We start from the raw sequence: 25,460 nt of genomic DNA on the forward strand, positions 1-25,460 counted from the left end.
GTTGGTGATACCTGGTAAAGCCTTTCCCACCTCACCTCTAGCCTCAGAACCCAATAGGAGCAATAGAGGTGGTGCCCTCCCATCCCCTTCCCTCTTCCCCCTTCCCTTTTCCTCCTCTCCCTGCTCCCTTAACAGCTCTATCCAGGCTTCTTTCCCTTAATGTGCAGCAGGGAAGTCAAGGGCTGGAGTTGGTGTAGGCTGTGGCCTTGACTTTGTGGAGGGAGGGCTTACCGCCTGATGCCCTGATGCCCCGGCTCAGCACTGAGAGACGTGACTGAGCTCACTGCGGTGTGCTAGGCTCGGGTGGTGTCTTTTGCATTTGGCTACAAGACGGCAAGGCTGTTGTAGCCAAGAAAGCTTAGCCAGGTTCAAACGATGAGCCACAAGATGAAAGATCTGAGAGCTAGGACTGTCCAGAGAAGGGGCTTAATGGGGACGTGGAGGACCTGGACGGTCAGAGGTCCTGCTCTTTGCCGTGGCGGTCAGGTGGAAGCTGGAGAGCCCAGGTTCTGCTGCCGTCTAAGCCACCCATCCCCTCTTCTTCCTGTCCCTTCTAGGCCGTAGTTCTACCTTCTGAGGTGTGGTGGCATTCTGAATGAGACTGGTCAGTTTTCCTTAAATGATTATTTTTTTCTCCTTGACGCTAGTGGGCGTTCTCTGCCTTGTGCGAGTGGTTGTGGGGATGTAGAATGAGACTCGACTCGACAGGCAGAGGGAGGAAGGTGGTACTGGGACTCCCAAACTCGGGAACTGGCTGGGTCACACCGAGGACATCTAGTCTCTTTGGAGTCCTGGCCCTGTTCTTAACTGGTCTTTACTTGAACTAGAGGCTGTAGGTCGGGTCATGGCACTGGGAGGAGGTTAGGTGACTTCTTAGGGCTGAGAGAGGAAGGAACAGAGGATAGAGGTGGGACTCTGGCTGTGCCTCTGTGTCCCAGCCCTCCCCTCACTCTGCACAGTCTTTGCCTCTGGGGTGCTCAGTCAGGCTGAGCTGAGTTGGGGTTCTAGGTGCTGCAGCCTTGGTTCCCCTTTCGGTCTCTGCTTTGGGCCTTGGCATCGTCCAAGGAGATGTCATAAGTCAGGCTGATGTAGGAGCTCAGGGCCTCCCGGAGTCCCTCACTGAGGGGGGACTCCTCCCCTGTGGCAGATGCTTCAGAGAACAAGAGAGAGCTGTGGAGAGGAGGAAAGAGTTGCATCAGGGAGCCTCACCCTCCTCCATGCACCTACCACATGGTTCCCTGTTCTCAAAACCTGCTGAAAAACTCACAGTGGTTCCCTGTTCCTAGTCAGATCAAACTCCCCTTCACTTCACTCTCTGTTGTACCCCATCTTGTCTGACCTTCCATCCTGGCCACCTCGGTGCCCAGGCAAGCCCCATATCCATGCCCACTTTGGCCTCCCTGCTAGTCCCCGCAGCAGACCTGCTGAGCCTGGGCTGGCCTGAGTTCAGTCAACGCTTATTGGCTCCCAGGTGTCCCTGAAGGTGACAAGCCCATTCTGGGTTCCCAGGGGTGGGTCCTTCTAAGTCTCCTTTGTTCTGCCTTCATGTTCCAGGGGCTTCTCACCTGTCCAGCTCTTTCCAATTGAGTGGTGTCCTCTGCACAGTCACAGGTAGAGGTATGGACTTGCCAGGGGGTGGGCCGGCCCTCCGCAGGGCACAGGGCTCCTTGAGTAGGCAGCAGATGTCATCCGCCAGCTCTGAGGAAGAGACCTAGACCCTTGACATGGCTGGCCCCAGCCCTGCCTTCCTCCCCAACAACTCCACCCTCACCCTGACAGCTTTCCACACTTGGCAGGTGGGAGCATGAGCCCCAGGCTATTAATCTGGAAGCTGACATGCAGTCAAAGGTCATTCTGGGCTAGGTTTCGGGAGACTTAATTTACCGTGTGATTTCGGGTAAGTTGATGGACCTCTTTGAGCCCCAGTTTCTGGTTAGAAAAGCGCTTTGGAAAGAAGAAAGCTAAGGGATGATCAGTCTCTACTTGTTCTGTCAGTGTCTGCTGCATGGAATGACTGTCCTGAAATCCCCCGATCAGTCTTCCCAGTAGCAGTCTTTCCTCTCTGCTTCTCTGACACTCTGCTGTAGTGGCTGCAGTGCCTGTTACAGAACAGGCACCAGAAAATGCTGAGAATCAACTGAATTCCACAATAGCAACAGCTCTGGGCCTTGTTCCTGTGGAGAGAACTGTGCCAGCCATTGGGGACTTTGACTCAGAACCACAGTTGTGGGTGAGGCACTGGCCTGCACTAACACGGGACACCTCCGTGGCTCTGTTGGCACGAGATGAACTTGGGGCTTCCGGGCTGTGTTTCTTGGCACAGGGACTGGCATGGAGAGAGGGGAGGTCCCTCTTCTGCCTAGATATTCTCCAGCAGGCAAACTATCTTCCCCACAGACCCACATCCCAGTCTGCTCTCATGGAGGTAGGGGATGGCCATACCAGAGTAATGGTCCACCAGGGCCTGGAGTGAGGGGAAGGTGAGGCGTGGTGAGATGTACAGCCAGCCATTGTCAAGGCGTTGGATCTTGTAGTGTCTGATCCGGTCCCAGGATGCAGGGCGGCTGAGGCGGACCGACAGGGAGTAACAGCCTGAGAAGGAAAGGGTCCGGGGTGGGATTAAGGCCATGCTGGGACCAAGCCCAGCCCAGGATGGGAGAAGGAAGACATGAAATGGCCACAGAGAGTGAGCACTGGGCCCAAACGAGGGAAGGGGGAAGGGAGGGACAGAGATTTGCTCTCTTGCTTATAAATGACAACACACTTATCATAGCTAGGGCTCTCGTGAGGAGGAAACAAGGTCATGCACACAGGGCTCAGAACAGGGCCTGCCACAGTTTAAGTGAGCATTAAGTGTTGGCTGTTACTATACTCAAGTGGGCAGAAGTGTTAGGATGTGAAAATGTGTCAGTAGATGTCAGCAGGGATGTGGAGAAAGGAATTCTTACCCTGCTGGTGGAAAGATAAATTGTATAAGCCACTTTGGAAACAGTTGGCATTAACTAGTCGAGTTGAACATGCTCATACCTCACAACCCAGCCGTTCCATCCCAGCATGATGCCTTGCAAATACATGAACAAAAGTATTCACAGCAGCATTGTTCGGAAAAGCCCAAAAACTGCAAACAGCCCATATGGACTCGAGAGAATGGTAGATTCTAGAATGTAACACTATTCAGCAGTAAAAGTTAATAACCACTACACACATAAGCATAGATAAATGTTTAAAATAATGAGCAGAAAACAGCAAGTCACAGAAGCATACATTCAGTATGATTCTATTTAAATAAAGTTCAGCGGCAGCCAAGACTACTGCATAGGGATGCATGTATGGCAAAACTATGAAGAAGGGACTTCCCTGGTGGCACAATGGTTAAGAATCTGCCTTCCAATGCGGGGGAAGCGGGTTCAGTCCCTGGTCAGGGAACTAGATCCCACATGCATGCCACAACTAAGAGTTTGCATGCCACAGCTAAGGAGCACATGTGCCGCAACTAAAAGGAACTGGTGAGCTGCAACTAAGGAGCCCACCTGCCGCAACTAAGGAACCCACCTGCCGCAACTAAGGAACCCACCTGCCGCAACTAAGACCTGGCACAACCAGGAAAAGAAAAAACCATGAAGAAAAGTAACTGATTAACACAGTGAAGCAGGCAAAGGGCTTCAAAGGGACTGTTGCACAATTTCTTAAGCTGGTAAGTGGGCATATGGATGTTGGTTTTATTATTAGTCTTTTTTTTTTTTTGGCTGTGCCACACGGCATTTGGGATCTTAGTTCCCCAACCAGGGATCAAACCCACACTCCCTGCAGTGAAAGCACAGAGTCTTAACCACTTGGACTGCCAGGGAAGTCCCTGTTATTAGTCTTAAACCTATCCATGAATATTATATTCACTGATGCAAGTGACAGAATTTTTCCAGTTTTTAGTTGTTTCTTTTTTTTGGCCGAGCTGCGTGGCTTGTGGGATCTCAGTTCCCAGACCAGGATTGAACCCGGACCTCGGTAGTGAAAGCCCAGAATCCTAACCACTAGGCCACCAGGGAACTCCCTGTTTTAGTTTTTAAAATCAACTTTATTGAGGTATAATTTATATAAAATAAAATGCATATGTTTAAAGTGTACAGTTTGATAGGTTTCAACAAAAATTTTAATTTAAAAAAAGGATAACTGGGGGCTTCTCTGGTGGCGCAGTGGTTGAGAGTCCGCCTGCCGATGCAGGGGACACGGGTTCGTGCCCCGGTCCGGGAGGATCCCACATGCCACGGAGCGGCTGGGCCCGTGGGCCATGGCCGCTGAGCCTGCGCGTCCGGAGCCTGTGCTCCGCAGCGGGAGAGGCCACAAGAGTGAGAGGCCCACTTACCGCAAAAAAAAAAAAAAAAAAAAAGGATAACTGGCTAGAAGAGGAAAAGCACATGGTTGAAAATGAATAGAGAGAAAAGACTATATAAAATCATAACTATATAACTATATAAAATCAGGCCTCCAGCAGTAGTTTTCAGCAGATGAGGTTGCATACGAGTGCTCTTCATAACTGTAAAGTGGGATTCATTTCTTAACACTTCATCAAAGCCAAATGGGAAGAGGGTGCTTAGTGGAATAACAGTAATAACCTATTATTACTATCTAATTACTTAAAGCTATCTGTAGCTTTCATTTATTGAGTGCTTACTATGCACTTTTTATATGGACTATCTCGTCTAATTCTCATAACCACCCTGTGAGGTAGGTACAGTTATCCCCAGTTTACAGATGAGAAAACTGGCACAGAGAACCTGGAGGAAGAGCCAGTGACCCTGTCACTTAACCTTTCCCTGTGGAATGCCAACAAAATGCAGGAGTGACTTTCCCAAACCACAGGCAGTGCTCAGTTTTAGGAAGCTTTTACTATGAGGAAGGGGTCTAAATACTCCGTTAAAAGGCAGAGATTTTCAAATTGTATTTTAAAAAGCAAGACCCAACTACATGATAAACACACTTTGAATATTAAAACACAGGCTAAAAGTAAAAAATATGTATCATGCACACATTAATCTTAGGAAAACTGGAGTGATAATATCAGAAAAGTAGAACTCAAGACCAAGGGCATTACCAGAGATAAGAGGATATCCTGAATTTGTATGCACCCAGTTACAGAGTTTCAAAATACAGAAGCAAAGCCAACAGTATTAACAGAAAAAATAGATGTCCATAATTATAATTGGAGATTTCAACACTCCTCTCTTAGTACTTGATAGGATAGAAAATCAACAGGCATATAGAAGAGTTGAACAATGCAGTCAGCCCATTTGACTTAATTAACAAACCTTGGGCCCAACAAGAGCACATGGAATACTCAAGGCAGACTACAGACTAGGCCGTAAAAACAGAAATGTAAAAGGATTGAAAATAATTAAAGGTATGTTTTCTGACCACACAGAATTATGAATTAATAACAAAAAGACATATGGAAAATCCCCAGATGCTTGGAAATAACCCAGGGATCAAAGAAGAAATCATAAGTAAAATTAGAAAATATTTTTAACTAAATAAATAAATTTGTGAGCTCAGCTAAATCAGGACTTAAAGGTATATTTTTAGCTTTAAATCTTACACTTGAAGAAAAGAAGGCATAAAATAAAGTTTCTACTTTAAAAAGCTAGAAAAAGAATAAATTTAAGTGGAAGGAAATAAAAATAAATAGAAGACAATGAAGAAAAATCAAATGCTGATTCTTTGAAAAGGTTGATAAAATTGATAAAGCTCAAACTAGACTGATGAAAGAAAAAGAGAAACACCACACACACACACAAATTACCAACATCAGGAATGAAGAGGGGACATCGCTATAGATCCTACACACATTAAAAGGATAAGGGCATACTGTGAACAACTTCATGCCAATAAATTCTACAACTTAGATGAAATGGACAAATTCCTTAAAAGACACAAATTACCAAAACTGACACAAGAAATAGAAAATTTGAATAGACCCATATCTATTGCAGAAATTGAATTCATAATTTTAAAACTTCCTAAAAAAAAAAAAAAAAAAACTTCCTGGAAAGATAACTCTGGGTCCAGATGGCTTCACTAGTGAGTTCTATCAAACATTTAAAGAAGAAATAACATCAATTTTATACAAACTCTTTAAGAAAATAGAGAAGATAACATTTCCCCACCCATTTTATGAGGCCAGCAATTAACTTGCTAAAAAAAACAGACAAAAACATTATGAGAAAACTATAGACCAATATACCTCATATATGTAGACACAAAAAATCTTTTAACACACTGTTAGCAAATTGAATCCAGCAATGTATAAAAAAGATAATACATTATAACTAAATTGGCTTTATCCCAGGAATACAAGTTGATTTAAAAATTGAACGTCAGTGTTAACTCACTAAATTAGTAGAATAGAGGAGAAAAAGCATGATCACCTGCAGAAATGTAGAAAAATTTGACAACATTCAACACGCATCATGATTTTTAAAAAACGAAGAAAAAGAAAACTACAAATAGAGGGTGTAATAATTTCCTATTGCTGCTATAACAAATTACCATATATATAGTGGTTTAAAACAACAAAAAATGTGTTATCTTACAGTTCTGGGGGTCATAAATCTAAAACAGATTTCACTAAACTAAAATCAAGGTATCAGCAGGACTGTACTTCTTCTGCAGGCTCTAGAGGAATATCTGTTTCTTTGCCTCTTCAGTTTCTAGAAGCCCCCAGCATTCCTTAGCTCATGGCCCCTTACTCCATCTTCAAAGCCAGCAGCATAGCATCTTCCAATCTCTCAAACTCTTACCCTCTTGCCTCCATCTTATAAAGACCCTTGTGATTTCATTGGGCTCATCTGGATAATCCACGATAAACCTCCTATCTCAAAATCCTTAATCATGTCTACGAACTCTCTTTTGCAATATAAGGTAAGTCATATTCACATGTTTCAGGGATTAGGACCTGGACATCGTCTGGGGGGGCTAGTCTGCCTACCACAGAAGGGTACTTCCTCTTAACCTGACATAGAGCATCTGTGAAAAATCTATAAGTAACATCATACTTAATGGGAAAGACTGAATTTTTCCTTCTTAGAACAAAGCAAGAATGTTCTTACCACTTTACTTGTTATACTAGAGGTCCAGTGCAGTAAGGCAAGGAAAACAAAAGGTATATGAATTGAAAAATAAGTAGTTAAATTATAGTTATAGATAACGTGTGATCATAGATGTAGAAAATCCTAAGGAACCTACAAAAAAGCAATGAGAACTAATAAGTGAATTTAGCAAGGCTACAGGATACAAAGTCAATATACTTTGAGAAGTATGGAGTAAGGTCCTTGCTTCCTTTTCGTTGTTTTCTACCTGACTCTGGAGACCCCTTGACTCTGTACCTTTAAGAAGAATCTCTTCTGGAGCTGTGCTGTGACCCTGAAAAAGCTCTGTGGTTGGGAAAGGGATACATATCTGAAACTAGGCCCTGGAAGCCAACCAACCCGCTGAACTAAGTGACCAAGTCCCTCTTTGGGGCCTGGTTCTCCAGCCACCCCACCCTGGCCACTGTCATCACAGTTACTAGAACCAGGAGGGATCCTCACAGCTACACTGAGGATCTGACTGGTCGACTCAGAGATAATAAGCAAGCTCTGTCAAGCCCATGTGGGGTTGTCTACCCCGCTGTGGGGACAGGTCACCTACCAAGGCCACCTTTGACTGCCCTGTGTGCCTGCTATCCTGCTGTTCCTTCTCACTGCTGCTCAGCCAGCCCCAGATATCTATGGCTGGCTCCCAGTTCCAGGACGTCTTTTTTTTTTTTTTTTTGTGGTACGCGGGCCTCTCACTGCTGTGGCCTCTCCTGTTACGGAGCACAGGCTCCAGACGCGCAGGCTCAGTGGCCATGGCTTAGGGGCCCAGCCGCTCCGCGGCATGTGGGATCTTCCCGGACCGGGGCACGAACCCGTGTCCCCTGCATCGGCAGGCGGACTCTCAACCACTGCGCCACCAGGGAAGCCCTCCAGGACGTCTTTTAAACTCGGCCTCCCTGGTTTCATATCTCACCCAGAGTCACACACTATAACACCCCTACATCCTATAACCCTACCTGTGTCTCTAAGACACATTAGTTGACCTCTCAGATCTGTTTCTTCCTTTCTAAAGGGGGATAATAATTGTCCCCGCCTGAACAGATTGCCACAAAGATCCAGGTGGTAAAGTAGGTGAAGCATTTAGCAGTGTCTGGCGCATAGCAAGCACCCAGTGCCCCTTAGCAGTTCTCTGGTTCTTTATTCACGCTGTTCCCTTTATATGGAACACTCTTCCACCTGCGTAACCGCCAGCCTTCCTTTTACAACTCAGTTCCTACTCAGGCAACTCCTCTCCAGAACACCTTCTCTGCCTGGTAGAAACCCCAGCTCTAGGCTTGCCCAGACACAAGTGCTAGCACCAAAGGTCCTATTCTCCCATCGTCTGTCCCTCAACACTACCCCACCCCACCATATAACCAACTGTGAGCCTCACAAGGGATCGTCCTAATTTATCTGCCCACCATCTTCCCATCTCCGAAAACAGCAGCGCAATCCATTCATTACTAAGCTCCTAACCCCGCCATCATCCCTGGCAGCTTCCACTCTCCCTCACCTCCCATCCAGCCCCACAGAAAACCCTACTGGCTACATTCAGAACATATCCGGAATCTAACCACTTCTTATTAGCCTGCAACAACTTCCCATGTGGCTCCCCACTTCCGCCTCATCCCCTGCCAAATCCTCTCTTTGCAACGTAGAGGGATCAGATCATGTCACTCCCCTGCTTAGAACCCTCCCTGTCAACACTTAAAATAAATCTGAAGCTCTCACCCTGGAAAGGCCTCGCACGACCTGACTTCCGGTGACCTTGGATCTGCTCCAGGCACACCTGCCTCCTGCTGAGGATGCACCTGTTGTTTACTCTGTTCCTTTGAACTGTCGCTTTATTGTTTCTTTGTGGCACTTGCCATGATCAGTTGCTCAATTACTGTTTGTTCACTATGCACGTTGCCAACTAGATTGTGGGCAGGGATTTTGCTGTTTTTTTAACCTCTTTATTGGTGCTTTTTATATTGTTGAATCCCCAGCACTTAGAACAGTGGCTGGCACAGAGTCACCATGCAATATTTATTTGTTGAATGAATTACTGAGTCTCTGTGATAAACACTGGACACGGCCATGATACAAGCAGACTTGAGGAGTCCTTGCCACCATATGCACTCCTACCGCTGTGAGCACAGATGGTGTTGGGGGTCAGTCTACCCTACCCCAGCTCTTCATCCTCTCTCCTCCCCTCAACGTACATACATGCACTCATTTACTCATCCATTTATACAGTAAACATCTGTTGAACACTTACTACAAGCTGGCACTGCACTAGCCCCAGACACAGGTAATCAGATCTTCATACTCTGGGGAAAGAAATACTGTCCCTCAGCACATCCCTCAGCCAGAATTTTCCTTTATGGTCCTCATCTCAAATATTTAGTTCCCCTGCTGTTAGACCACATACCCTGACTTTGTTTTAAGAAATAAGTTTATTGCAGCTACAGAAGAGGTCTTTTCAGGATGCTGTGGGAGTTGAGAGCAAAGAGTGACAAATAACCTGGGGAAATGGCATTGCAATGGGTCGAGAAGGATCAGTGTGAGTTGGCCAAGTGGAGGACTGGAGGGAGGGCTTTCCAGGCCCTGAGGGAGGCTCATGTGCAGGGATGGAGCAGTGGAAAGAACAAGGTGTGTTCATTCAAGGAGTGTTCTGGTGGGCAGTGGGCCAGAGGCAGGCTGTGGGAAGGAATGGTAGGAGCTAAGGCTGGGTGCAGGCCCTGGAGGGAGACCCACTGGGAAAAAGGCAAGGAAAGTATGAGGTCCCGGATTCCAGAAAGCTCCAGCAGGCTTAGCCAGTGTCACACCCTGGCCTGCAGTGACCTAAGGAGCCATGTTCTCCCAGGTGTTCTGATGATGATGCCGGGAGGAGGGGAGGGGTCCACAGTGGTGTGAGGGAGCACGTTAAAACCTGTTTGGGGGACGTAGGTCTAGCAGGACCCTCTGAACTTCTTCTGAGACCTCTAAGAAGCTGATAGCCTCGAGAATGCTGCACCTTGGACCCTTGACTGTCTGAAGCCTGAGGGCAGGAAATACAACTTATCAGGCCTGACTCAGAGGAGATGCTTTTAAGTGCTTCTCGGCTGACAGAATCACAGAGATGAGTCCCTCAGGGGCAGGAAGCGTGTCTTGCTCATCAGTCTCTCTTGCAATGCTCAACACAGTACAGACACATAGTAGGACAGTAGGAAGGCAAGAGGGTGACGCTCTAGGGGTCTGGCGCTGGCGCTGACCTCTGGAGCAGTCCTGGGACCTCCACAAACTCGTTGTGCCCCTTCTCACACCAAGGTTTTCGGCCTGACTTGGGCCCTGCCATGGCTCCCCCCAGGCCTAGAACACAACCAGGTATGCCAGAGGGACTCTGGGGAAGATGGGGGGTCTTCCCCTCCCCCTCCAGACTCTTGAGTAGTGTTCTTGGGAGCTCAGTGGCCCCAGGCCTTCCGCCTTGGTCCACCCACAGGCTCAAAGCCCCTACAGAATTCCCTTCCCACAGGTACGTCTCGATCTTGGGCCAAAGAAGAGCTGATCCTGATATCACTCACTCACTTGGTCAACAGTTAATTACCGTTATATATGACAAGATGCATTATGTAAACATGAAAAACATTGTCTCTCATTACTTAATTTTGGGTTCCCTAGACTGGAACTGTGTTTTCAAACTTAAAAAAACATGAGATCCATCCAGAGAGCTTGTGAAGGAAGCAGATTTCTGACCTCTGTACCCAGCAGTCTGATTGGGCAGGTCTGCGGCGGGGCCTAAGAGTGCATCAGCAAGACGATCCCCTGACAATCCCTGTACACTCAAGTCTGAGAACCACCATCCTGTGGCGTCACTCGGGCCCGTACAGATTTAGTGTCAAACTTTTTTTGACCACAAACCACATATGAAATTTTACAGTGACCCAGAACACACTTAAAATTATCGAAAACAAAAAGTTTGGTGAAGCAATATTTTCCCCAGCCCCAGTGATGCATCCTAATGTTTTCAGCTCTATTTCACTTTCAACGCTCCCTGGTCCAGATCCACTAAACCAATGGGTTTCAACCTTGGCTACACATCAGAATCACCTGGGGGGCTCTTGTAGCTTCCAGGGCCCAGGCCACACCCCTGACCAATTAAATCAGAAACTCTGGGGGTGGGGTGCAGCCATCAGTAATTTATAAATCTCCCCCAGATGATTCCAACACACAGCCAAGGTCTAGATCAGTGGTTCTTAAAGCTGGACCAGTTCTTTGTTTTAACAAACCCTCCAGGTGTTCTGATGCCCACCCAGGTTTGAGACCCACTGGTCTATAACCACTGAACCAAACTGATTTCTTGGCCCACAAATGGGTTGTAACCTGCAGCTTAACAGACACTCTCCAAAAGGAAGCCCAGGATGAGAGATTAGAAATTAGTATTGGGAAATTGCCTTTCCTGCAGAATTGGCAAATTCTTCCTTTTTCGATAATGAGAGCTGCATTCTGATCTATCCCTTTTTGGTGTTGCTATGGGGAACCTCAGAGTCAAATCTAACCTTAATCCCAGCAATTCTGTGGATCCTTAAACATCCTATGGATTCTTTACACCTTGAACTTATGCAGTGCCGAGTATCAATTATGTCTCAATAAAACTGCAAGGAAAAAAAAAAGATCCCATGGATTCTTATCTGCTTTCTCCTTTATTTCTCCACCAGTTCCTCTTGTATATGGGCCTTCTTGGAAAAGGGGCTCAGAGAGGCAATAAGTTTCGGTCACTATGCTCTTGGGGTTGAACCAGGCCAGAGAAGGGGTGTGGGAGGGGCAGCTGAGCACGGAGCACTTCCTGTGGCTTCTCACACTCACTGGGGCCCGGTCTACAGTGCCCCCGCCCCCAACAGCACCGCTATGGTTTCCTGTTTGTAGCTGTTGCACTTGAGCCAGCCCCCCACCCTGGCCTGCCTATGGGTGTATGTGAGAGATGCTGGCGCTGCCTGGAAAACAGTAGGAGGGGCTGGGGAGAGGTCAACCCAGGGGGCTCCCAAAGGAAGGGAAGGAGAGGCAAAGACACGCACTGGAAGGGGCCCCAGGAGGGAGACTGAGTAGAGAGCAAAGGACCCTGATGACGCATCAAAGTGAGTTCAGTTAAGGGAAGCACAGGCAGCCCGTCCTCACTCCTGAACAGCTTCTCCCTAGTCTGCCCCTGTGCTTGTAATGCTACCATTACTGTCACAGGTGGGCCTCTCTTGGGTGTCTGAAGTGCGATGAACCTCAGCGGGGTTTGAATCCCAGCTCTGCACTTATTAGCTGTGTCTCCCCAGGCAACTCATTTCTCTTCCCCAAAATCTCCAGTTCCTCATCTGTAAAATGGGGACACTGGAAGTACAATCCCCACAGGGTTGTTTGAAGGCATTTACAGAGCCTAACATAAACGAGGGCACTGCCACTCCTTCAACGTCCCTCTCTGTCCCTGCTGTTAGGGACTCAGGGCAGCTCAGAGAGAAGCAGGGGCATCAGAGACAGACTCGACTTCGTGTTTTGTTTGCACCTGGGGTGGGAGAAGTCCCATATGAACGTGCGGTGTGACATGTCCCTATCCCTCTGTGGGCCTCTGTTTCCCCATCTGCACAGCACAGAAAGGAAGATCATGAGGTGACTCCTAGTGGGTTTTCTGGCTCCGACTGGCTGGTGACCCAAAGCACAGAGACCTTGTCAAGAGATCAGGGTCATGCTGTGTCTTGGGGAGGGAGAAATCATTGCTGGTCAAGGCAGAGAAGTCCTGTGACTATACTCGGTTACGAGTCCTGGTTGCTAAAGTGTTGGCCGAGCTGGTCCCGTGGGCAATTCACACCACTTTTAGAAATGCAGGTTATTTGCCCCATTGTTTTTTTTTGTTTGTTTTTTTTTTTGCAGTACGCGGGCCTCTCACTGTTGTGGCCTCTCCCGTTGCGGAGCACAGGCTCCGGACGTGCAGGCTCAGCGGCCATGGCTCACGGGCCCAGCCGCTCCGTGGCATGTGGGATCTTCCCGGACCGGGGCACGAACCCGTGTCCCCTGCATCGGCAGGCGGACTCTCAACCACTGCGCCACCAGGGAAGCCCTGCCTCATTGTTGATAGGCTCTCACAGCAGCAACATGTGGTCAGTCAGCCAGACTGCCTGACTCCAAGGCCAGGTCTCCAGCCCTCCACATGTGGCCTCCTACCTCTACCCCCAAGTCACATCACACCTGGCTCTTGGCATGAAAGGGAAAAGCCCATGGCAGGCTGAGCTTACCCACCTCTCCTGCTCTGGCTCTCCCGGATGAGGAAGGCCCCTCCTGGGTTTCCAGGCAGCAGCAGAAGTTCCTCAGCTTTCTCCCGGCTCAGGCCCTCATATAACCACCTGGGGGTGGGGAGATGAGCAGAGAGAGGGTTGGGGGTCAGCCTGGGGGTGGGTGGCCCAAGACTCTACTGGAACCTCTCTTCCCTCTGTGGGCCTCAGACTTCCAAACGTCCCATGAAGAGCTGGCCTCAGGTCTCTCAGGGCCCCCAGCTTTGTCCTTGACCTCCGAGGCCCCTGGAGCCAGGACCATCTCATGGGGCCAGCCCCAGCCTTTTCTAACTGAAGAGCTCATTCCCAAGTGGTCAGGGTCTGGGGGCAGGTGAAGTGATCCCAGACCCTCTCCTCTCACTGCCCAGTTCCTCCAGCACCCCTACACCATCCACTCACCTGTCTAAGCCTTCACCTCTCCAAGAATTGCCTCTTTTTTTTTAATTTTAGTAAATATTTTATTTCAACAGTTTAAAGTTTAACTTTGTAGCCAAAAGGTATGCAGGTGAACATTTACTCATTATCACTGAAATCTAACTTCCACTGTAGCTTATTCATGAGTAGAAAGTTTGGAACTAGAATGTTCAAGACATTCTAAAATTTTGGAAAAAATCACGTAGCCCATCAACAGCCACACGTGCCTCTTCCAATGCTGGGATTGTTGATAATTCTGAGCCCACACCTTCCTTTTCTCTCTTCACTTAATCCCTCACCTATGTGTGTCCATGAAGGACTTCACTGCAGTGAGAAGTTCAAGGAGTCGTGCAGGCATGTTTTGGTTTACAGTCCATCAGCTTCTTACTGTCCCCAGAGTCATGTCCGGGGGTCCCAGGCAAAGCCTCCAGAAGCCAACTTGATAGAAATGGTTGCCTCCCTGTCATTTTGTGAAATGCCAGAGTCAGGGTTGAGTTGATTCCAAGTAAATAACATAGAGAAGCTGTGATTCTCTTGGGGCCAGCAGCAAACTGAGCCTAGTTTTATAGTAAATAAAATACATCATTCATACGATCTATGAAAATCGAGGCTATAAATGAAGCGCAGGCAAGGAAAGGGGACTCTTGGAGGTAGTCGGTGTTTCCTCTGTTTAAACTTCACGCCAGGCTGTGGAGGCAAAACCCTGCCCCGCAGGCCCAGACCACTGGGAGACGCGAGCTGATTCTATGATGTGTCCACATGTCTCGGGATCCTATGTTGCCTCAGAGCCAGACACACCACGAGCTTCAGAAAGGAAGGCCACCCAGTGTGGGAGCCGTGCTTTTCCTCAGAACTGAAGCGTGGCTGTCACAGCACACAGTGACATGTCCCCCGCTCCAGGTTATTCACTGCCTTTCTCTCTCGACATAGAATTTGCTCTGGAGTCAGTCTGTCACTTACTCTGGGCAAGGGATGGCTCACACTCTTTGAGAGACCCTGCGTCCCCGAGTCCAGCCCTCCTGAGGAAGTGCCTCTTGGAAGGGCAGCCCGAGGAGGCTCTCTGGGGACATTTACGCAGGCTGTCCCCACCTCCTGCAAGTCCCTTCCAGCATTCTCCACCACCAGATTCCCGGCCACGCTCCAAAGCCCAGGTGCCACGTCTCCATGAGGCCTTGCCAAGTCCTCTCCTCTGGGCTCCATGTCTCACAGGCTGATCTAAGAGTCAGTCGTCAGCTCCTCTGGAGGGCAGGGTCTGGGCCTGACTTTCCCCTGACCCCAGCTTTGCTCAGCATAAGACTGGGCGTGAAGAACTACACTTGTGGGAGGAGGAAGCAGGAAGCTCCCCAGAGGCAGGGCCTGGGGTGTGAACTCACCCATGGGAGATTTTGGCCACGTGGATGCTGGGGCAGATGTACTCTCTGCCTGAGATGTCCGACAGCACCGTCCACCAGTCTCCATCCCTGGAGAGAGAAGGGCGAGGGGACCCCTCTCAGAAGGGCCAAGGCCCTGGGCACCGCTCATTTGGGATTCACAAGGACCCTCCAGGGTAGGTCCTGTGGCCACCCATCCCACCTGAGTTTCCCAGGTTTCCTTGCACCAGCCAGTCTGGGTACCTCCTGGGCAGTGAATGGCCGGATTCAGGGCCCCCCTGCAAGGCCCTGCGCACCCACTGCTTTTCCCTACAGGTGTGTCAAGCTGCCTAAAATCCCACCATTACAGTGCTGTGTGAGCTCAGCACAGAAGTCCATGCTCTTTTCCCCTGGAAGGGGCCCCTCCTCCCACTAATGCATCTTTGGGGATCGGGGGAGGGGAGAGAGCACCCCACCCTGTGCCCTCAGGGGGACTTACTCAGAGATGATGGTCAATGGCTCCCCCAGTCTCAGACACAGCTCTGCCTGCTCGCCTACTGGGAAACTGCCCAAGGCCACAGCTTTGGCCTTGCTCCTCTCTGGATGGAGGGACAGAGATGGTCACCCTCTGGCCAGACATGAGCTCCAGTGGAGGCTGGGCTCCCACCATCAATCCTCCCACGGGCACCCTAGGGCGGCATGTCTGCTGGGATCCTGGGATGGCAACCTGGAATCTGATGCTTTTCCATAGGGCTCTGCAGAGCCCTGGGGGTGCCCAGACATCTCTTGGGGGCCCCTCGGGGAAAGGATTGGTGTGGCAAGAGGAGCCAGGGGCTCCTGGCTACAATCCCATTTTTATACAGATCATCACAGGAGATTCTGATAAAGGAATTCAGCAAGCTTAAAGCCGACAGCTCTAAGCAGGTATCAGCCTGGATCTCTGAGCTCAGCTTCTGAAAGGCACCGATGAGGTGGCCACCAGATGGACTAGCTTTGAGGGGCTGGGAGGCGGCCATGGGAGGGGGAGGGCTCCAGGAGGGGCCCAGGAAATCACTGACCTGGACGGGCTTTGTAACTCTGGAGTGCCGTGCACGTGGGCAGAGTGGCTCTCCCGTGACCTCTGTCCAGAGCGACAGGCGTAGGTCTGTGCTGCCCCCTCAGAAGAGGTGCAGCCCCAGGGCCCACTGGGACAGGCCTGGCCCAGAGCAGACGCCCAGCAGGAATGTGTGTCTCAGTCAAGTGTCCTGGTCACACACCTGCCACCTCTTCCTGAGCACCTGCTCTGTGTCAGGGCCTGACGGGTGCTGTATGTGTCACCTCCATTCAGCCCCATTGCACAGCAAGGCAACCGAGGCTCCACGGGGCAGTCTGCCAGGGAGGGCGGGCACAGCTCCTACGCCACATCACCCTGTCCCTGTCCTCCCACGGGCCCAGGGCCGGGGGACTGGGCTGGACAGCAGCAGCACGTCTCTGAAAGGCCCAGACTCCCCAGGAGGCTGGCGTTCAGAGAGGGAGTCACAGAGACAGGACACCAAGCCGCCGCACCCCACCCTCAGGACTGGTCCTGAGCACCTGGTGGCCTTGAGGCCCAATTCTGAGGTTGGACAGCAGGCGGCAAGCGGCTCCCTGAGCACAGAATGCTCATCCCCTCGTCCCCAGCTCCGGGACCAGCCTGCCCCGACCACCTAGACCTCCTGATGCCTGTCCAGGCCTACTTGTCCTGAAAACACACGGGCTGCAGGGCGCCCTTCACCCACCCCCCAGCGCCCTCCCTTCTCTTCCTCCTACCCCATCTCAGTAGGGGTCTCTGCGTTAGGCTATGAGAAGCAGTGAAGTCAGCAAGAAAGGTTTATGCGCCTCACAGATGCTCCTCAGAGGCTGAGAGGCCTCTGTGAGGCCCTCTAGACAGAGCTGGGGCCCCAGGAAGTGAGGGAGGGAGAGCAGAGGACAGACAAGGACCCAGGGGACGGGTGGGGCAGACACAGAGCTGGACACTATGCGGGCTGAGGGCCTCTGGGACATGGGCAGAATGAGACTGTGATTCTGGAAATGGACCAGTTCCTACATGTCCTCCCAGACACACATGGAGACCCCCGTGGTGACCCCAGACAGGAGCTCCTCAGAACGTAGGGCCTGGCCATCCCTTGGTGCAGGGAAATGCCTGCCTGATGCCCGAATACACGGTACAAGTAAGTCTGGGGAGGGTGTCCTCTGACAAGAACAGAGCCAGGTGGCCAGAAGGGCCCCTCCCCCTCCTGGAAGCCCTGGCCTTGCACCCCAGGAGCCACTGAGCTGCACATGCTGTCCCCCTGATGGGTCCCCTCCGGCGGCTGAGTCACCTTCATCCTTCACTCCTTGGATGAAACGTCTCTTCCCTGATGAGCCCCTCAGCACACACTCTTGGTCAGAGTCCCTTAAAACACTGTCATCAAAATCTAACACAGTTGTAATTGATTATTGGTTTAGCACCTGTCTCTGAGGTTTGACTGTCCCTGAACACAGGGACTGTGTCCGTCTTGTCCACTACTGTGTCCCCCGGTACTGGCACAAGGCCTGGCATGGGGTAGAACCTTCGTAGATTTTGGATGGATGCAAGGCTGATGGACAAAGGAGTTGCCCAGAATCCACGCTCTTGCTGGGACCAGGGGTAGAAGTACTGAGAGAAGCCCATCCGTCCCCTGGAGACCCTGACAGAGAGGGGAACACAGTGCCCCTCAGTTCCCACAGGCAAGGAGGGCCCCAGGACACCTGCTGGGGGGTCACCCCCTCAGCATCCTGGGCATGACTCAGAGCAGCCTCGGGGCCGCTGCCTGTGGCTAGATTCAGAGGAAATGAGGTGAGGGTCTGTGTGGTTTCCAGATCTCTTCCTGCAGGGCCTGCTGGGCCCCAGGCTCTCGGCGCACACTGTGTGGCTAGAAGGAGGCAACTGCCTCCCCAGCAGGAGTCTACAGGGTCCAGGGTGCCGATCGATGACCAAGGGGGCTAGGGGAGGCTGCTGTTAAAGAGAGGAGCAGGATATTGGGGCTTTCCTGGCCGTCCAGTAGTTAAGACTCCACGCTTCCAACACGGGGCTGCGGGTTCGATCCTGGGTCGGGGAACTAAGATCCCACGTGCTGTGCAGCACGGCCAAAAAGAAAAAAAATTAATAAAAAATAAGAGTATTTAAGAAAAAGAAAGGTGGATATTGGGGATGGGGGCTGAGGAGCAGAAAGGAAGCCCCAGCCATTGCAGAGGACTTTTCAGTTTTGGGGAGAGCCTGCCAAACACAGATACCCAGTGTGGCTCTGCAGTCTTCTGTTAACTGTGTGTCTGTGTCCTTCCTCCTAGAAGTGCTGCTTGGTTTAGAGTAATCTTGTTATCTCTGATGGCTGATTTTATGCGGCAACATGGCTAGCCCACAGTACCCAGATATTTGGTCAAACACCAGTCTAGATGTTGTTGTGACACTATTTTTGAGACTAGATTAACATTTAAATCAGTAGACTTTGAATAAAGCAGATTACCCTTCACAATGTGAGTGGGCCTTATCCAGTCAGTTGAAGATTTTAAGAGAAAAAGGCTGAGGTCCTTTGAGGAAGGGAGAATCCTGCCTCCAGACTCCACTGTGGAATTCTGCAGCATCAACTCTTCCCTGGGTCTCCAGCCCTCTGGCCTGCACTGCAGACTTCAGACTGGCCACCCCACAGCTGCGTGAGCCAATTTCTTAAAATAAATTCTCTCTTACACATGCGCACACACACATTCTACTGGTTCTGTCTCTCTGGGGAACCCTGACAAATACATTATCGAAACCAAATCAGAATGTGATTTGAGAAAGGATTTGTGGGCTGTTTCAGGGAACAAGAAACAAACTGGGGCTGTAGCTCTGACATCAAAGTACTAGATATTGCAGGATACTTTGATTGTCTAATCGTCCTAAAAACTGGCATTTTTTAGTCAGGACTGCCTCAGAAAACCACAATTACAGGTTCAGCCCATGCGTTGCATGAACTCATTTTTTCCAATCATCATAGCTCTATTTTGCTTCAAGTATTTCACAGCACCTCTCAGGATAAGAGCATTTCTGCCCAGTAGGACTTTCTGCGATAATGGAAATCTCCTATAATTGTATTGCCCAGTAAGGTAGCCACTAGCTTCAAACGGCTGGAGAGCACTTAAAATATGGCTGGTGTTACTGAGGAGCTGAATATTTAATTTAATTTTAATTAACTTCAGTTTAAACTGAAATAGCTACATAAGGCTAGTGGCTATCGTAATGGACGGTGCAGTTTTGGAGAGCTATGGATGTGGGTTGGTCTTAGGGTTGCAGCTCAGGCTCTGGATAAACTGGTTTAGGAGGAGGGAAGCCATGGGAGATGCCTGGGGGACCATCACACGTTCCTGGTTAGTTCTGGTCACTCTCACATTTTCTAGTTTATCTGGTTTAATGTTCTGACCACTAATATGTAAGCTTCCTAAGAGCAGGGATCCCGGCTGCGTGGTTCATGGGGAGGGCCTGGTATACAGCAGGTCCTCATTGATACTTGAGGCTGCTCAGGAAGGGCCTGGCTGCCCCGGGGCCCTCGGCCTACCTGCTTGCATGGGCTCAGGCCCCTGGCCTTGCACACACGGGCTCAGGCTTGGGCTTGGAAGGGCTTTCCCCCTGCTGGGCTGACTTCCCATCGTTCCTCAGCAGAACACTCAGAAGTGCATCACCAAGAGAAATCTGAAAGAGATGCTGTGATGGGGACAGACAGAGCCATGGCTCCCAGCCTGGTGCCCTGACACCCTCCCTCCCCAGCTCAGCCCTGCTGACCTCCTTGCTGACACAAGCAAATGAGATCCCTCCCATCAGGACCAGGTTCCAGCCCCTCCACCAGACGGTTAAGGCTTTCTGCAAACCGGACCCTGTTTTCTTTGCCTCCCATCTCTGCTACACTGTAGCCGTGCTCCATTCTTTGTTCCTGGGCCTTTGCGTGTGTGAAGCCCCCTCCCATTACTGGAAGACCCTTTTTCCACTTCGGGCCTGTCTGGATCCCACCCTTCTCCAGGAAGCTTTCCCTGAAACCCCCAGCCCTAGCTGATCATTCCTATGTCTACTCAGAACCACTGCCTGACCTGGGATCACATTCTGCCACTGGGTGGCAGGGGCCAGTGACAGGAGAGAGTTCACTCCAGGCACACCAGGACCCACGGCTAGGTGGGCAAGGGGAATCTGAGGGGGCTTGGGAGCTGGCTGGCATGCCTCACGCGCTAAGGTGACACTGAGCACACTGTTACTGGTGCCACAGGGCAAAGTAAGATGCCTGGGAGACTGTATGACATAGTGATGACTTGCAAGCCTTTACAGGATTGGTTGTCGAACCACTTCCCTCTCTTTGTCTCCATTTCCCCATCTGAAAAATGGGGATAACGATACCCACCATACGGGTCTGAGAGAGAACGCATGTGAAGAGCCAGGTCAGGGCCTGCTTTTCCTTTTTCACGCTCCGAGTGGCACTTCTCCCGAGGCCATGCCTGGGGACCTTCCCTCTTCTCCCTCTCGGGGCTCCCTGTTGTGCTCTACCCAAGTTTTAATTATTCACATACTTGGGTGCTTGTTTAATGAGCCATTATTCTATAGCTTGTTGAGAACAAGGACCTCTCTGCCCATTTCCTCAGCATTTTCACCCACGGAAGGCACTTGATACACATTATCTAAATGGACGAAGTGATTATTAGCTCTTTGGACAGGTGTCTTATCCTTAGAATAATTTAAATTCCCAGGTTTCCAGGGTAATGCCGATTTTTTCAAACACTATACGTATTAAGATGTTGTAGGGAGATGGTTTCATTCTTTCAGACCGTTTTCAGTCTCTTCGTTAGAAACAAGGCATAATTATACCAGTTTAGGGACAGAGCAGGCTCCATCCTTGCCTTTGACCCTTTTCCCACACCTAGGTGAGGACGGGTGTCCGTCATGATGGAGGAGTGACTCCCATGGCCTCACGGGCCTTCCTGTCTGAGGAGCAAGGATCCGGCCCTGGAGAATGGAACAGCTGTCTGTAGTCTCGTGCCATCCACATGCGGATGACGGCATGTTTGCTCCTGCCTCCCGGGGGAGTTCCGTATTCACGGGACAGGAGAGCTCTTTAACACAAAACAGGCCCACCATTAGGGAATGGCTCCCGGCAGCCGCTTCCTGCTCCGACTTTGGGATCCTGAAGGCTTGGCAGCCCGAGATGGCGCTGCTGCCTCCTGGGGTCCCTGCTTCCCTCAATGCCAAGGCACCCCTTCAGGCCGGGTTTTCAATAGTCCTTTCCCCTTGGGTATGGGGCACATGCTCTGTGCTTAACTATGCAGACAGGGGTCCCAAAAATCCCTGGGAGAGATCATTCCTGGGGAGCACGAGTGATTCAGACCAACCAAGCTCGAGCTGTGTGACCTCAGGCAAAGCGTGTAACTTCTCTGAGTCTCACTGGTGAATCTGGGATAATACTGACTCGAAGGGGTTGTGAGGAGAAGCTGAGGGGCCTGGCACGGAGTGTGTGCTCAGTAGAGGTTAGTCTCCTTTCCCCTGCTTCAGCAAGACAGTCACCAACCACACTGAACCCAGAGACTTCTCCCCGCTGCAGGTGGCGCCGGGGGCTGGGCCCGAGAGGCAGGAGAACCCTGCAGTCAGGCCGGCAGAGCCCCCAGCACTCTGCCAGCTCCCTTCACCTGGTCCCGTCAATGTCAGGAGGCCTTCTAGGGGCAAAGTGAAGACCGTGGGTGGGCAGACCTAGAAGGGGGGGATAGTACTGGCCCCAACTTTTAAGAATCTGATCATAATTGTCTAAGTATCTGAACAACTTACTACATGTTAGGTAGGCACTTTCTAGGGGACCCAGGCATGGGCGGAAGCGAAGAATTAAAGGCAGCCGCGGTCAGCACGTGGAACATTTGGTGTTTTGACCACAGTACTTGACCCTCTGAGAGGTCGGCAGGGTTTGAATGCCATTCAAAACAAGGCCCGGGGCCCAGGGAGAGCAACCTCGTGCTCACTGTTCGTAGCGGGTTAGTGCACAGCTGGATCTACAATCCGCGTCTTTTGTGTTTTTCTGAAGATAATTTTCTGCAGATAATTTCTCTGGGGCGGCGTAAGTGATAAATTTGGATTGAGCTGAAAGGAGACCTCCCTCCCTTTCAACTGAGAAAGATCACCCTTTTAAGAAGAATTGTAGACTCTAGAGCTGAACGTGTCTTCAGAAGTTATAATCTAGACTCCTCTTATCCACTGACGCTCTGTCCCAACCGTAAAGCCCACTCCCAGTCTTGAGGGGACCATCCTTCCTCACAGTCCCAAGGCCGTCGGAAAACAAAAAGCAAGCATACTTACTGTTTTCCTGTCATCAGAGGCTTGGGGCAGGGGCTCGGCTAAGACGCATGCTTTAGCTGAAGAGGTTAGGGCTTTGGGGGGCCCCTTCTGGAAGTCGGCCAATGTCCTTCGTCCTAGGTCACCCGGGACCCTCTCAGCCTTGGAGTCTTCAGGGAGAGGCTCTCGATATTGCTTTGGGGAGCTTGGCATCTGCCTGTGGTCAGCAGTCTGTACCCCAGGGATGGGAAAGGAGCCCCACCTCCAACTGGCTGGCCCTCCCAAGCACAGCCAGGCCAGGAAGCAGGCCCAGGGCTCTTCAAGCTCTGTCACAGGGTCCTTGGGGCTCCCAGCTCACATCTGCAGGCTCTGTGGTTCTCACAACCACCCGTTTCCTCTGACGGCATCACAGACCGTCGAGGAGCCACCTTCCCCAAGTTCCGGTTTATGGGGGAGAAGCAGCTGCCTCGTCATGATCCTGGAGGGAGAGGTTTCTCTCTGACTGTGTGGCTTGGTCTGATCCAAGGAACACAGAACCAAGCTAAATGAGCAGGAGTTTCCCATGCTTACCTGGTCTATTATAATCACCTGAGGGGCCTGTTAGTATGATTCCTGGGATTCCCCCACGTCTTCCGAATCCAAGTCACCAGAGGAGCAGCCCCAACATTTGAATCTTAAACACTCCAAGAGATTCCTTTGACTAGCAAGTATGGGAAGCACTGCCTTGGAGTGTCCCAACCTTTAATGTGTATAGGAATCCCCTGGGGATCTGGTTAAACAGCAGATGTTGGTTCAGTGGGGCTCAAGATTCTGCATTGCTAACAACTCCCAGGCGATACCCATGTTGCTGGTTTGGGAACCACGCTTTGTGTAGCAGGACCTGGACAGTGGTTCCGCAAGTGTGGTCCCTAGGCCAGCAGCCTCAGCATCATCTGGAAATGTGTGAGACATGCCAGTTCTCAGGCTCCATCTCTCATCTACCCAATCAGAAACTCCATGGTAGGGGGCCAGCAACCTGTTTTCACGAGCCCTCCAGGTGATTCTGATGCACACCCTAAACTTAAGAACCACTCGGCTAGGATAAAGAAGCTCCGATAGAACCCCCTTTGATTAGTATGTTTAAATCAGTCATTAAAATTTAAATTTAGGGAATTCCCTGGTGGTCTAGTAGTTAGGACTCCACGCTTCCACTGCTCAGGGCCCGGGTTCCATCCCTGGTTGGGGAACTAAGATCCCACAAGCCGTGTGGCGTGGCCAAAAAACCAAAATTTTTTTTGAATTTAAATTAATAAAAATCTCAGCTCATTAGTATCTAAACAACCACCCATTCACTGCCTCCCCATTAGGGGCTTAGCAATCCTGGAGACAGATGCTTTTAACGTGAAACCGCTATTTCACAGACAATGCAGCCTTTTCTGGGGCCTTGAGCACACCCGGGCTCAGGTTCTCCCTTTCTCCCGGGAAAGGCTGGTTTGAGATTTAACTCCTGCGGCACCTGGCGTGGAGGGCTGAGGGAGCCAGAGTGGAGGTTCTAACCAGGATGTTAGGGTGGGTGACGGCCACTCAAGGATGTGGCCTGTGGCTGGGAGGGAACTGATCACAGGCCCACCCTCCTGCTCTTGCCTCCACACCACCGCGATGTCCATCTTTTCATCTGACAGGCAGACTTTTGGACTGGCCTTAAGGAGAGGCCCATGAACGAGGAAGTAGGGAATGACCATCTATGGTCTCAAAAAAATCCCACCATATCCTCTCCCGTTCCACTCAGGGAGGCACCTGAGAATTAGAGAGTTTAAAGCCTAGATCTGCTGCTCTGTTAGTTTTTTGACCATTTGTAAATTGGTTACCTCTGGGCCTGTTTTCTCATCCACAAAACTGGAAAAGGGTCTACCGTACTGGCTCAGTAGGAGGAACATTCAGGAGGGTGTAAGGGCGTGGCCTGTAGCTAATAAAATATGAAAATGCATCGATTTTGGAAGAACTGGGAACTTTTTCTAGCTAGGTGTCCTTGGCCAAATCACTTAACTTTCCTCAGCTGTTCTTTGTCTGTAACACACACTGCCACTTTGCAGAGTTGCCATGAGAACTGGGTGAGATTTTTATTTATATGGAATTTATATGGAATTCCAGAATTTATACGAAATTTATATGAAAAAGCTTCACACAAGCATCTTGGGTGGGAGCATCTACCTGGCCACTTCCTTGCCTCTCACAAAGCAGGCACCCCAACTTTTTTTTTTTTTTTGGAATATATTGAATAGGAAGAAAGGAAATGAAAATGAGAAGAGGATGAGTGTGGTAAGGACCAGCCAGTTGGGGCCCGACTCCAGGCACACAGCCAAGGTGGGAAACAGGCAACCATCCCTGCCGATGTGTAGCCAAGGCAGCTGGAGCAAGGTGGGTTCGTAGAGCAACTGTGCCCATGAGACCACCTGCAGCTCTGGAACTCTGCTTCTGCCTGTTCTGTAAGGACCTCAGCACGGTCACCTGTATCGGCCCACATGCATTTGTTTCCTGTCCTCTACCAGGATGGGCAGGGCCGAGTCATTTTACAAGCGTCTGCCACAGACACAGCAACCTCGATGTAGTGGTAGCTGCAGCCCCTGGACTGTTCAAAACTGACCTGAGACGGCTGCCTCCTGAAACTGTCCTTGGTGGGTATGAAGACAGCCCCTCCTGGCGAACTACAGTCTGGTCTGTTGCAGGAGCCCTGGCAGGTGGCTGCAGATTACTACATGAGGGGTGGGAGGTGGCAACTGCGCAAAGAGGGCAGAGCTGAGATGCAGCCTTTCCGAGATCTCGGCTTCTCCCGCATCACCTCACAGTCAGGCTTCTCACGGTCAGGTTTTCGGTTTGAGAGGAATATAGGCGTGTCAGAGGGACTCAGGGTTCAATCTCGGCTGGCTTACTGGTATGACCTCGGGCAACTTATTTATCCTGGGTCTTGGTTTCCTCACTTTAAACGGACAGTGCTGCTGGGTGGATAATCATCAGGTATGTGAGGGTG

The 25,460-nt window shown here is 50.4% G+C and overlaps 1 protein-coding gene across 2 annotated transcripts; it reads right to left on the minus strand.

Annotated features, from left to right (window-relative positions):
* Positions 1-139: 139 nt before the first annotated feature.
* SLA2 (Src like adaptor 2) lies at positions 140-25,393 on the minus strand. 2 transcript variants are annotated; one of them, XM_033840878.2, is made up of 8 exons: positions 22,478-25,393; positions 19,713-19,846; positions 15,641-15,740; positions 15,166-15,252; positions 13,347-13,450; positions 2,443-2,592; positions 1,566-1,698; positions 140-1,170 (listed from the first exon to the last, which is right to left on the minus strand). In XM_033840878.2, the coding sequence occupies exons 2-8, from the start codon at positions 19,801-19,803 to the stop codon at positions 1,005-1,007; spliced, it is 831 nt and encodes a 276-aa protein (XP_033696769.1). In that variant the 5' UTR covers positions 19,804-19,846; positions 22,478-25,393; the 3' UTR covers positions 140-1,004. The 2 variants fall into 2 exon arrangements, with proteins under 2 accessions (XP_033696769.1, XP_033696770.1); XM_033840879.2 differs by having other exon boundaries at positions 19,713-19,858.
* Between the last annotated feature and the right edge of the window lie 67 nt (positions 25,394-25,460).

Source organism: Tursiops truncatus, chromosome 15 (assembly GCF_011762595.2).
Source record: "Tursiops truncatus isolate mTurTru1 chromosome 15, mTurTru1.mat.Y, whole genome shotgun sequence".
NCBI classification, from domain to species: Eukaryota; Metazoa; Chordata; class Mammalia; order Artiodactyla; family Delphinidae; genus Tursiops; species Tursiops truncatus.

Coding starts and splice junctions, on each gene's coding strand:
- SLA2 (XM_033840878.2), bottom strand. CDS start 19,803: ATGGGAAGTCAGCCCAGCAGGGGGAAAGCCCTTCCAAGCCCAAGCCTG. Junction 15,741..19,712: donor GCCTGAGCCCATGCAAGCAG/GTAGGCCGAGGG, acceptor CCCTCCATCCAG/AGAGGAGCAAGGCCAAAGCT. Junction 2,593..13,346: donor GGAGAGCCAGAGCAGGAGAG/GTGGGTAAGCTC, acceptor TTTCCTTCTCAG/GCTGTTACTCCCTGTCGGTC.